At 44.8% G+C, this 13,975-nt stretch overlaps 1 protein-coding gene across 1 annotated transcript in view; it reads right to left on the bottom strand.

The window, feature by feature from the left end:
• Window positions 1-527: 527 nt before the first annotated feature.
• The window catches only part of LOC144761131 (kynurenine--oxoglutarate transaminase 1-like), a 127,042-nt gene continuing 113,594 nt past the window's right edge, over window positions 528-13,975 (bottom strand). The window contains exon 9 of the mRNA XM_078646591.1: window positions 528-2,299. Coding sequence (XP_078502717.1) covers window positions 2,231-2,299 — 69 coding nt within the window. The 3' untranslated portion in view covers window positions 528-2,230. The remainder of the gene's footprint in view (window positions 2,300-13,975) is intronic.

Genomic DNA, 13,975 nt, shown 5'->3' with positions numbered 1-13,975 from the left:
AGTTTGTCTGGGGCACAGAGATTCTATTACTTTTGCACTATCAATGAATGCTTTAATTTCCTTAACTGTAAGTATAAAATGCATGTTGTGTAAAATGCATGTTTTGGAAGGAAATAAATGCAAAACTAATTTATCTAGTTATACAGGACTCCACCTGACAGGAAAGAGTTTTTACACAAAAAGACGGAACAGCAAAGGATCACAAGGAAACGACATATTAGGGTATAAATTGAACAGAAACTGCAACAAGCAAGAGTCTATATCTAAAAGTGAGAGAAAGTGGTTGTCTAATAGTTTGCCACCCTAAATGGAGCTTTCTTCGTGACTGTATTTTACACCATAGGCCAGAGATACCAGGTAGCCCACTTGATCCTGTAGATACTTCATATTATCAAAGACAAAGCAGATGTTATTTGAAAAATCTGTCATTTGAGTTCAACCATGCATCTGCACTACTCGGTGTTTGCTAGTTGTGGCTACAATTATTTGTGTACGGGTAAATGATTTAACGTAATAACAAGAAAAAATGAGACTTTGCCATTTCCTTTAATAAAAATCCAGTCTAGTGGCTTATTTTGAAGACAGTAGATCAGCATGCAGAGTTAAGGATGAGACATTTCCTGAGTGTAGCTACGGCATGCATAAGTGGGCCGCCCCGCCAGGTTGCCCTTTGTTTAAAAGAAGTATCACTTTGTACGTTCTATACCACAAGCAAGGTGTTTGTGACAGAAGGACATCTTAGGATGCAGCAGATATTACATCACAGAATCGGCTAAAGTGAACCCGGATCATGTTGTGGGAGAAGAGACCACAGCGGATCCTGAGGACCGGAAAGGGGAGATTTCAAAGTAGATTTGTGGAGTACAGGACAGGGGACCCTTTTGTTCCTATGATGAGAGGAGAGATGGGAAAGGGGAATACTTGATAGGAGACAGAGGGATTACAAAGATCCTGCGAAGAACAGGACGAGGGGTTGATAGTGGATCAGAAGGAAGACACAATTGACAAAGTAAGAGTGTCAGGGAGGGCACAGAAATCCTGAAGGATACGAGAGGGGAAACTGGCCATATATGAGAATGAGTGGAACCCACAGTGAATCCCAAGGGATACAGCACAGAAAAACATTTATAAAGCGCCAACTTGTCGCTAAGGCCGCTGTGTAGCGCAGTGTCTAGGGAAGAGCAACGAGAAGGATAATCTTGTGTGAGGGGAGGACAGGTGGTGGTCTAAAGAGGAGGAAAGGGTGAACGCCAGGACAGTTGCTCAGTGCTCATCAAAGGCTTCCCTGAAGAGTTCACTTTCTGTGCTCTCCTGAAGGCTGGTAGGTTCAGCAAATTTCCGATAGGAGGATCCATAGGGAGATCCCTGTCCCCATTACGAGTGGCCTATTAATTCTGGTGGGGCTGGTGTCAGGAGTTACAGCCCCACTGGAATCATTCTCCAAGGATTTGTTTTTTTCATATGGAGAGTTTTGGTGCTGAAATCACCATGAGAAAATCCAAGAGGAAATGAGAAATTACTGTCGAAACTGGACCAAAATTATTGATTTCTTTGGTAATTCCTGAGGGGACACTCAGCATCCACTGGTAATAGCCTGGATTTTCTATACCTTGAAGTAACCAATAAACACGGTATAGATAACCTCAGAGTGGGGAAAAATCTGGGAGATTTTGTGGGCCACTCATAATGATGACATTAGTGTTTTTCCCTGTATTTTTTCAAAATTAAATTTATTGTGTTCATTTCATGAGAGTAGATCAGAGCAGGTGTCCCTGAACATAGCAACGGATAATTCCTGAAGATGGCTAGGGTTTGCGCAACAATACCATTCACACAAAGCTTTTTTTTTTACAGTTGATTCATTCCAGCAGCCAGTGTGATTGTTTTAATGCTGGGGCGAAGTGCTTCTGATTCCTGTAAAGTGCGCTTCTTGCGTCTGAATCCTTTAGAGATTTTGGAAATATTCCTGTGAAGCTCCTAAATAAACTATGTTGCTGTGATCTAAGCAGGGCAGGGTTTGTGCTGTTGTCAATTCCATCTTGAGTCTCAGTTCAATTTCATCTCTTGATCTTGGGTAGGACCGCGGAAGGGCTCACCGCTGGGCTGTGAGGTCTGTCTCCAGACAGCGCCCCCTGGAGGCTGCATGGGTGCAGTCGGCCTGGGTCAGGAAGCGTCTGTGCAGACCGGTGAGCACCCGCAGTTTGTGAAGTTGTGAAGGGATAGGTTGGAGTCATGGTGCAGTTGGGGCGCCTCTCCAGCTCCGCAGGATTCCTTCAGCTGCGTCTAATGTTTCATCCTTCTGAAGAAACAACATCAAGAGTTTTTTTTACTAATTATACAAATATATGTATATATATAAATCATTTGCATATTGACCTCATCAAAGACCTTTTGGCTTCCTCCAAATTTAGGGGTACTATTGCACACTGTGAGCACAAAGGGAGGTAATCAGGGTAGTGATTAGAACAGAATTATAGCCACGGAAATAGTTTATTTCACTGTATATCATTTATTGTTGTTTTATTGCTTCTATGTAGTAAGTTACTCTTTGCACATACTAATCCCTGGACAGTTCTATACAAAACTTAAACACCTAATTTTCCCCTGAAGTATGTAGTTGAGTGTTCAGCAGGGGCCCTGGTGCTGCTATGGGTAACTAGAGCCTGCTCGGCTGACAGCCTTCAAGATGGCGCCAAAGTTGTCTGGTGTTGCCATGCACCATCCTCATCCCAGCACCCCAATACCAGGGTCGGAGGTGTTCCTAACACCAGTAACGAGCAGCTGTTTTTAAATGGCAAAGATGGGTGTAGTACTGTGGAAAAGTAAATTTTGCCATGTTCTGTGTCCCTACGCGTCCTCCATCACATGTTATGTGTGCATGATTAATATGCATATGTATTCCCCATGTTCGATTAAAGACGCAATTATATTTGTGTCCACCTCTAGTATGCCAATTTCCAGTTCTCGTGAATACTACGAATATCAGGCCTATGTAAAGCTACGTTGCCACGTTTCTCAGTGTGCACGTTATTCCATTGTAAAGTCCCCGTTTCTAGGCCTCAAAAGGGCCCGGACACCAGATTCAGCTCCTGTCTCCTGAGCCTCGCTGAGGAGCGATACAGCCCCCACCTGTGTTCCTGACCCTTCACTTACTTCCTGCCTTGCAGTGCCCGGTTCAGCCTGGCTCTGCCTCTGAGTCTGCCAAGAGTATGTTATGATTCCAGTTATCAGTTCAGCCCTCCTTCTCTGCATTCCTAAGCTACTGAATCGCATCAATAGTTTCCGTCATTGTCTAGCCTTTACGTCTCCATGTAAGAGAAATACTGCATTTAATGGTCATTTAATATTCTTCATCACGCACTACATGTAGAGTAATGCATGCTCCAGTCTTAGAGTCCGTTAGCCTTTACCCCGATAACTTTTGGATTCTATCAACATGTTCTCTAAACATCAGATACTAGATACTGTTTAGGTACATGTCGCCCTGACTCTCCAGACTTCAGTCTCTGCTCCTAGCACAGAGTTCATAGCCCCCAGCTTCTTCTAGTAACACGTCATTGCCAGTATACGCGCACCATTAGGTCAGAGGTCCCGGCTCCTTAGGTAGCCCCCTCCATGTCTCCACCCCATTCATGACATATTCTGTTACGTTTGCATCACATGTCTATGTATACGCCTCTGTTACACCTACTTTCACCCTTATCTTTCGCGACTGCTATTGACCACACCCACTGCTCCGTCTATCGTATGTACTGTAATGCAACTGTTTTACTATATATGCTTATGTATTGTTATTAAATGTTACGCCAGTCCTTCCCCAGAGAGCGCGCTCATCCCAGATCCAGCCCCGGCAGCTGCCGGGCTCTGCCATCCTATTCCTATGCAGGTTGTCCTGTTCCTGTCCTTTATGCTGTAATAAACCTGCAAACTCCTACTACCTCGAATCTTGACTCTTATTTATTGAGCTATCTGTTATTGCTATGCCTAGACAAAAATAGATCCGGTATTATTTATTTATATACCACATAATGGCGCCCGAATAGGGACTTGCCCTTTCCCCACGCGTCGGTGAAGCCACGCCGGCCCCCTGATCCTCTGCAGTCGTGACGGAACTCTTCTGCGCACCGGCAGATATTTCTGCTTTAAGTATCCCTCAGGCCCACGGAGGAGACGGAGGAGGCGGTCCAGCATCCAGACGAGACGGTGGAGGAACGCGGCGAGTCCCGACCAGAGCCCAAGCCGAGAGTCCAAGGTCCGAGGTATCCGGAGGCCCACCCGTAACAGAAGTCCGAAGTTCGTCCGTCCGGCGTCGAAGCAGTCCAGTCCAGTCCGAGGCCTTCCGTTCTTGCTGCCCGGTGAGTACCGTTGCTGGGGTAGTATCTAGACAGGGTCAATCTAATTGACTCTGGTCCGTGGGTTGGTGGTACACAGACCCACAAAACGAAGTGTCCACTTCGGTGGATGCGGGTCCTGACGTGTCTCTGTATGAGACCGGTAAGTTTCGTACTGTTTCAGCAGTGCATCTAGTTTCCGTTCTAGTCAGTTCTGTTCTCGAGAAAATTCATGTATTCTGTTTTCCGTATTCCAGGTAGTATTCTGTTCGAACTGATATTTTAAATGTTCTTCATGTACTTTAATGTCGTGGTATGAGTGTGAAGTAATTATCGTGTTTATTGTGTATTGTGTTGTGTCCAGATTATAGTTCAGTCATGCCGCTCTTTTCAAAACTGCGTCAGTTAAAAACCAGAAAAGGTCTGCTAGAAGCAGCAGTTCCTGTTCCGCCTAGGGACAGTCCAGGTCATTTCATGTATCAGAAGCATGGCATAAGCGCCATATTGTATCTAGATTTATGGGTAGAGTATACCAAAGGTTTGGAAGAAAAGTATAGATGGCCCGTATCAGGTACGTGGGATGCCGAGTGCATCATGAGAGTAGAAGAAGCATTATGGAAAAAGAAAGCCAGACAGTCACAGAAAGATGCCATTGAGTTATGGCGCAAAGAATCTCATAAAAGAACCGAAAAAGAAATCAGAAAGTCAGAACTAAGTAGAGAATCCTTAGAACGAGCCCAAGAAAGGGATTTAATCGAGATTGGTGAACGAGTTAAAACCGAACAGTCAGACAGACAGAGGCATGCTCTTATTAAGGGTATGTATCCTCTTCTTGCCGAGGGCTTGCCAAAAGCGACCCCAGAGGCATCCAGTAGTTTCCCGCCACCACTAGTTCCGACCAAGCTACGTCACAAACCGACCGCAGCTGATATTTTCATTTCGTCCTATTTGGACGACACAGTCCCAGAATATGCAAATCCTGTTCCTGCTCCGCCAGTCCCTGTAAATCAGGCACTGATAGGAGAAGCGTGGCTCAGTGGTTAGAGGCGGCAGATTCGGAAGCTGAGATCGACCGTGGACCAGGGTTCGATTCCCTGCCTCGGCTGGTCTCGGGCCCAAAATTCCACGGCCTCGACAATTCTCGCTCTGGTGCCTACTCAACTCACGGGGTCACACTCTGCGACTCTGGGCAATAGCTTGCTTAATCTCCACTACGGCCCCTCGCGGCGGGATGCCTGGCTTTCACCTTGTGGACACCCTGCCGGGGTTTCTCACAGGGGAATACCAGGACGGGTTCCCTAAGCAAGCGCCGGGACGCTTACGGGCAGCTGTGCGCTTTACAAGTCCAACACATTTACATTTACATTTACATTTACTTCCCGCTCCTCCAGACACCGGAGTACCTGTTACGGTACCCCCGGTCCAGCCCGCCATACAAGTCCAGCCTGCATTTCCATTTCCCACTCTGCCAGGACGAAGAGCATCAGTAGACGACTCTAGTTTAGGGGCCGCAGGGGGAGGTCCTCCAGGAACCCCGCCGCCACACAAGCGTTTAACGTTAGCCGAATTACATGCACAAGCGTCACAGCGTACGCCCAGATATCAGTCTGTTGCAGAAATAAGAAAAGCCCTTATCGAATGTGGCTATGATCCAGTCCCAGGCGAGGATAATATGGTTTTATATTCATTACGCGTGAGAAAGGTGACCGAGTATCTAGTCACCCTACCAGATATGAAAGAAGATCTAGACAGAATATATCGTTTCATCCGTACAGGGAATGATCCAGAAAGTATTAGTGAAGTCATGTCTCAAAGGAAAGCTGAGATCCAGCTCATGTTATTAAAGTTTCTGATTAATTGTCTAATCAGAGAACAAGATTCCCCGACTAAAGATCAGGCCGAAATGAAAATCCTGACAAGGTGGAGTGATAATATAGCCGAGGGTAAACACAAGACTATCAGTAGTATAGAGAGTATGTACAAGAAGATTCGTAAAGAAATAATAAGGATACACGAACAACGCAAAGAAGCACAAGTAAGCGAGAAAGAAAATGACTCTTCTACTGAAGAGGTAGAGGACGAGAATCCCGCCAGAATAGCGTATGTAGGAAAATCTAGATTCCCAGACCGCCATTTACGCCTAGAACACAAGTCAACTTTCCATCATCCGGCACTAGAACAAGGTTCTCTAGAACAAGTATTTCAAGCTACCGATCACATTCTGAAATCACGAATCGGTTATAGCGAGTTAAGTACTATGCATGAACAAGAACTAGTCCGATCAGCAGTCCGATGGATTACTGATTCTACCACTTTTCCAGACGAAATAGTGGCACAAATGTTTCTGAAAATGCCCCCAACCGAGCAACGACTGGCGGGTATGTATATGACCCAGCACCTCATCACATTGTATGAGGATCAACATTCTGATCCAGGTCCGTTACACGATGTCTTGAATGAGTTACTCCAGTATAAATGGAAAGGTTTAGGTACTGATTTGATTAGTGTCATTCTAGAACAGCGCCACAAATACAGAACGTTTCTGAACCCACATTTTGTTCATGTCTCACCCCCAGAAAGTAAACCCTTTTACATAGACAGATAGAATCCGTTACGAGAAGTACATCCAATTAAGACAGACGGTGGTGAGATGCAACGAGTGTTTGTTTACACCCCGATCACAAAGATGGAACTCTTAGAGATGAAAACATTAATTCCCTGTCATGATAAAGATCCAGCAGGGTTCCACCGAGAATTAAAAGACATGCTCCGTATGGGAGAATACACGTATCCAGATATTATTAAAATGTTAAAGGTCCTGTTGCCCGCAGGGGTATATGAGAAACTCAAAGAAAAAGAATGGGAGGTGGGAGAGAAAAAGATCGATTGGACAGTCCTAGAAGCTGAAGACAAGGCACGAGTACCAGGTACCGGTCTTGGAGATAAATGTAAAGAATTACCTGAACTGTTAATACAAGTTTTGCCTAGGTTATTGACAACTAGAAAAGAAGACTGGGATGCAATCTCAGCCTGTAAACAGAAACAAGACGAAGATATTAGTGATTATTATTCCAGATTTGAGAAATGTTTTACCATAAACAGTGGCCTCAAGACAAGTAGCGAATCATACCCTCATCTTTTTGTTACTAAACTAGTCGAGAATTCAAGTCCACAAATTAAAAACCGAGTTTTGAAAGTCGAAAGTACCTGGCAAGCTAATACCCCGTCCCAAATGTTACAGATGCTTCAGTATCACCAGAATAGAATCAGAGAAGAACAAGATCACGAAAGGAAACGTATGAAAGACACGAAAATGAAAGTACTAGTTGCACAATCCGTTCCTCAAGACAGTCAGAAAAGGGGACCAAATCAAGCCAGTCATCCTGCAGCTCCCGTTAAAGGAAACTGCAATTATTGTAAACAGCCAGGTCATTTTATAAACGAGTGTGCAGTTCTGAAACACAACATAGCTACCGGTAAGACTAAAGAAAGACCACGTCCGCCTAGACAAGAACAAGTTACACAGACTCCTCAGTCACAGAATGCACCACAGACAGTTACAGTACCGCAGCCTATCGCTGCAACACAGCATGTTACACAGCAGATGTACCAGTATGCACAGTCTGAGTATCCAGAGTATCAGCCATATTCATGAAACAGCCTAGAGAGGGAGGTAGGCTTGCCTCTCATCGAGATACCTGTAGATCAAGAAGGTCCCTATGTTCATAGTCAAGTATTAGGGAAAGATAGAAAGTTTCTGATTGATACAGGGGCAAGTAGGACCACTATAAGTCACGCCGAAGTTCCAGGGGCTCCGCTCTCAGGCTCTAGAAATGTTTCCCTTGGATTTTCAGGAAAACCTATTGTAAATGAAATATCAAAGCCAGTTACTCTAGAAGTAGGTCCATTGTCCCGCACTACTGATCTGTTACTTACTAAGTCATGTCCAGAAAATCTATTAGGCATTAAGACACTGAAAGAGTTAGGTGCAGTCATATGCTGCTCCCCAGAGGGAATACGATTGTTCCTACGTGACTTCAAGGGTCACTATGTATTACGAGATTTTGATCCCAGATTGTCTAATGTTCCGCAGCATCTATGGGCGCAAGGTCCAACTGATGTTGGCTTTATGCAAATCACACCCCATCGTGTGACTCTCAAGCCAGGTGTAGTCCTGCCACGAATCAGGCAGTACAGATTGCCACCTGAGGCTGTAGCAGCCTTATCCAAAATTATTGACGAGCTCATCGCTCAAGGAGTAGTTGTAGAAACTGACTCCAATGTATGTAATTCTCCGATCATTCCTGTCATGAAACGTACTGATCCAAATGCACCTCCAGTATATCGTTTAGTGATTGACCTTCGAGAACTTAATAAATGTATTATTCCCCAGTACCCAGTTGTCCCAGATATCTCTTCCCTATTGACAGTCATTGATTCCGAAGCTTCATTTTTCACAGTCATAGACCTCAAGAATGCGTTTTTCAGTGTCCCCATTCATCCAGACAGCCAGTTTCTTTTCGGATTTTGTTTAAATGGAAGGAGCTATATGTTCACACGCGCTCCTCAAGGTTTCACAGAAAGTCCTAGTATTTACAGTCAAGCACTTAAGAGACAACTAGACAATATTCACATGCCAACTGACACTGCCCTGCTCCAGTATGTCGATGATCTACTGATCACAGCCCGTTCTGAACGTGCTTGCGAGCGAGCCTCACTTACAGTCTTGTATTTCCTAGCCGAGATGGGGCACAAGGTGTCCCCTTCAAAGCTTCAATTCTGTGTCCAGCAAGTGGTCTACTTAGGACACTTACTGTCCAAGAGGGGTAGGCAGTTGACACCAGACCGTATCCAGTTAATAGCGAGTCTTCCTCAGCCAAGGACCCAGAAGGAGGTACGTGCTTTTATCGGCCTTACTTCTTATTGCAGACAATGGATTCCTCAGTATGCATTTCTAGCTAAACCACTGATACAGTTAACGACACAGGAGGCAGCCGTATCGACTGTCCTCCCTTGGACATCTGAACATACACTTAGTTTCAATGATTTAAAGAAAGCCCTATGTCAAGCTCCAGTTCTAGCAACACCGAACTACAGTAAGTCTTTTACACTTTTCGTCACAGAACGCGAAGGTACAGCATTATCTGTCCTCACACAAGATCAAGCAGGACAATACAAGCCCTGTGCTTATTTTTCGAGCACATTAGATCCTGTAGCCCAGGCGCTGCCTGCGTGCCTTAAGTCAGTTGCAGCCACAGCTCTAGCTATCAGACAAAGTGATTCCATAGTATTAGGACACTCCCTGACAGTACAAGTTCCACACTCCGTGGAAGTTCTTTTAAACCGAACACAGACTCAGCACTTGACTATTGCACGATTGACAGGTTATGAACTGACACTGTTCCAGCCACACATAGAAATCAGACGCTGCAACGTTTTAAATCCTGCTACATTGTTACCATCAGTTACTTCGAATTCTGCCACACACGACTGTGTGGAAGTAGTTAACATCATGACAAAGCCAAGACAAGATCTGACGGATATTCCATTACCAGATCCCGACCTGACACTTTATGTGGATGGTTCATGTATGAGAACAAGTACAGGAGAACTAGTAGCCGCGTATGCAGTGACTACTGACACTGAAGTTATTGAAACACACCGTATTGACACCCTGTCTGCTCAAGCAGCAGAGCTAGTTGCTCTGACTCAAGCCTGCATACACGCTAAAAACCTGAAAGTTAATGTTTACACAGATTCACGTTACGCATTTGGAGTTGTACACGACTTCGGAGTGCTCTGGCAGGAGAGAGGTTTCATGACTTCTCATGGAACCAAGATTCAGCATGGTCTCCTTATTCAAGCTCTGTTAGATGCAATACACTTACCGACATCCATTGCTATCATGAAGTGCAAAGCACATACGAAAGTTACTGACATTATTTCCCAGGGTAATGATCTAGCAGATCGCACAGCCAAGCTTACAGCTCAGACTCCAGACATTCCAGTTAACATGACACTGACACACACTCCAGATCTGACTACCTGTATGACAGTTAAAGACCCTACACAAGATGTCATAGATATCCAGTTACATGCTACTCCCGATGAAATCAAGAAATGGTCCGAACAAGGAGGGGTCCAGACAGATCAGGGATGGGTAACAAAGGGTAAAGCCACATGGTTTCTCCCCGACTCCATGGTTCAAGTCATTATCAATACCGCACATAGTCCAGCACATTTAGGAGAAAAAGCTATGTTAGACAGTATCCAGAATATTTGGTTCAACAAGCATTTGCGAGCTGCAGCCAAGCAGAAAGTCCGTACCTGTATGATATGTTGTCAGTTTAATCCAGGTAAAAGTGTCCCGGTGGAACAAGGTGGATTCCAGCCCCCTGACCACCCTTTTGAAGTCCTCCAGATGGATTACATTCAGATGGAGCGATGTCGAGGTTTCAAGTATGTCCTTGTAGTTGTATGCGCTTTGTCCAGGTGGACGGAGGCATATCCAGTTCCAGATTACACAGCCGCGACCACTGCCAAGCAGTTGGTTCGTGAGTTCTTCCCCCGTTATGGACTCCCTAGGGTCGTATATTCTGACAACGGCCAGCCATTCTCATCTGAACTCATGAAACACGTGTCCCTTTTGTTAGGGTACCAGTGGAAGTTCCATTGTGTACGCCATCCTGAAGCAGCCGGTCTCGTAGAGAGACATAATCAGACCCTGAAAATCCGAATTGCAAAAGTTTGTCAAGAGAAAGGTGTGGACTGGCTAGTAGCTCTGCCAGTTGCTCTGTTCTATATGCGCATGGTCGCACATTCCAGATCAGGTCTGTCCCCGTATGAGGTCGTTTTCGGCCGCCCCCCTAACATGTGGGGTACTCCTAGACCCCGAAGTATTACCGATGTTTCAAGTAATATGCTGACAGATTACCTAGCTTCCTTGATGTCTGCCCTCAACTCTTGTCGTTCACAGGTTGCCGCCGCATTTCCAGACAATACCGAGGTGGCACCGCATGAAATCGTTCCCGGATCCATGGTCCTAGTGCAAAATTTCGATCGTTCAAGTCCGCTGGAGCCTCGCTGGAAGGAGCCCCGACAGGTCCTCCTGGCCACCCGTACAGCCGTGAAGTTGGAGGGACGCAAAGGCTGGGTGCATCTTTCGCACATCAAGAAATTTTATGGATTGAAACCAGTTTCAAAGAACATTTCCGAGGATTTAAAGGACTGCCAAAGTACTATTCTTAAGGACTGTCCCGCAAAAGACATTGCTACGAACCCTACCCTGTTAGAGAAAACTCCGCAACAGGAGTATAAGCTTAAATTAAGGTATAGTAAAATAAGTCAGCCAGTTTGATTGTCTAAGTCCTCCCCTAGGTGAAACGGTTAGACCGGTTTCTGACATGTATAAAATAGACCCCCATAGTGAGAGAGTTAGTCAAAACTCAATCCGATGTATCGTTTTTCTATGTTTCATATTATTTCTCAGTATTATGATTTCCTGCACCAGTTATGCGTTTTATCTGTATTTTCCAGTTTCTCATGTAAATAAGTCTTCTAATGTTACAGTAGAGCACACGTTTAGTGATCTGCCTCCTCATGAACTCTCTTACCGCCTCGCTATGCGTAACAATTCTTTTATCCGCATGTTACATTATTCACACCAGACCAGCAATGCCACTAATTGTTGGGTGTGTGGTCGACTCCCCCCTTTTCAGACACCGAAGGAAGTTCTGCCACTCTTTCCTTATCCATTTTCACATAATGGTTCGTGTGGAGCATGGTCCACGTTAACGTCATCCTCAACAGATATGTCTTTTCTTAACAGTACATGTTTCCCAGACAAGCAAGGTCTTCCCCACAGAACAGGGTTAGATCTAGAGAATGAAGTTTACAATTTAGGTAATTATTCTTCGAATTTCATGGTCCTGAATGTTCAGTCTGATTCCACTCCAGACTTACCTGCTATTTCAGTACTACCAGTCAAAGGCGAATTATGTGTTAGAAATAATGGTTCCGTACATGTAGGACATAGTGATTGTACTACTATTGTCAAATATAGTGACAGTGGGAAATCTATTTTTAAAGCTTCACGTCATTCTTATTTTATTTGTGGTCAGACCGCATATGTTCGTCTGCCCCTCGATTGGGAGGGAACCTGTTACATTGCCTTCCTACTGCCACCAGTTTTCCTAGCCCCATCTGATTATCATAGAAACACACATCTAGTACACCTTAGACATAAAAGGGAGATCGAGTCCCCGATTGTCGATTATACTGAAACTGCTCTAGAACAGTATACAGATTTCAATAGAGGTTTCTTCTTCTTTATAGGACCTATCCAGAATAGTAAGCTAATTCGTAAGGTTAACCAGAACCCTTGAAGCTGTAGTAAATGAGACTGCCTCTGCTCTAGGTAACTTAACTGAAGAGCAATCTGCTATGAGATTTGTCGTTTTACAGAATCGTCTCGTCCTTGACGTCATATTGGCCGATAGGGGCGGGGCCTGTAGAGTCATCGGATCTAGTTGCTGCATTTTCATTCCAAATAACGCACCGTCTGTTTATTCAGCTATAACCAGACTCCATAAAATTGCCCATCTGTTACACCAAGATCCAGGCACCTGGACATGGTCCGGTTGGTTCTGGAATATAATTTCCGCTTGGGGATGGAAAGTCTTGTCCTTTCTAGGTATTGCCGTAGCGATCATATTCAGCTGCTGCCTCTGTATACAATGTGGCCCTGCGATTTGCGGCATTTGTGCTACCTCTTGTATTCCTAGTCCCAAGCCCCGTTCTAAAACCCGTTCCAAGAAAATTCGAGACGAGCAAATGATACTGTATGAAATGATAGATGGTATCATGAATATTGATGTTTCCTGATGGAAACGTAGTGACAAGGAGGGAATGTGGAAAAGTAAATTTTGCCATGTTCTGTGTCCCTACGCGTCCTCCATCATATGTTATGTGTGCATGATTAATATGCATATGTATTCCCCATGTTCGATTAAAGACGCAATTATATTTGTGTCCACCTCTAGTATGCCAATTTCCAGTTCTCGTGAATACTACGAATATCAGGCCTATGTAAAGCTACGTTGCCACGTTTCTCAGTGTGCACGTTATTCCATTGTAAAGTCCCCGTTTCTAGGCCTCAAAAGGGCCCGGACACCAGATTCAGCTCCTGTCTCCTGAGCCTCGCTGAGGAGCGATACAGCCCCCACCTGTGTTCCTGACCCTTCACTTACTTCCTGCCTTGCAGTGCCCGGTTCAGCCTGGCTCTGCCTCTGAGTCTGCCAAGAGTATGTTATGATTCCAGTTATCAGTTCAGCCCTCCTTCTCTGCATTCCTAAGCTACTGAATCGCATCAATAGTTTCCGTCATTGTCTAGCCTTTACGTCTCCATGTAAGAGAAATACTGCATTTAATGGTCATTTAATATTCTTCATCACGCACTACATGTAGAGTAATGCATGCTCCAGTCTTAGAGTCCGTTAGCCTTTACCCCGATAACTTTTGGATTCTATCAACATGTTCTCTAAACATCAGATACTAGATACTGTTTAGGTACATGTCGCCCTGACTCTCCAGACTTCAGTCTCTGCTCCTAGCACAGAGTTCATAGCCCCCAGCTTCTTCTAGTA

Source organism: Lissotriton helveticus, chromosome 5_2 (assembly GCF_964261635.1).
Source record: "Lissotriton helveticus chromosome 5_2, aLisHel1.1, whole genome shotgun sequence".
NCBI classification, from domain to species: Eukaryota; Metazoa; Chordata; class Amphibia; order Caudata; family Salamandridae; genus Lissotriton; species Lissotriton helveticus.
The sequence above is the reverse complement of the archived record's forward strand: the minus strand, read 5'-3'. Positions and strand labels throughout refer to the sequence as shown.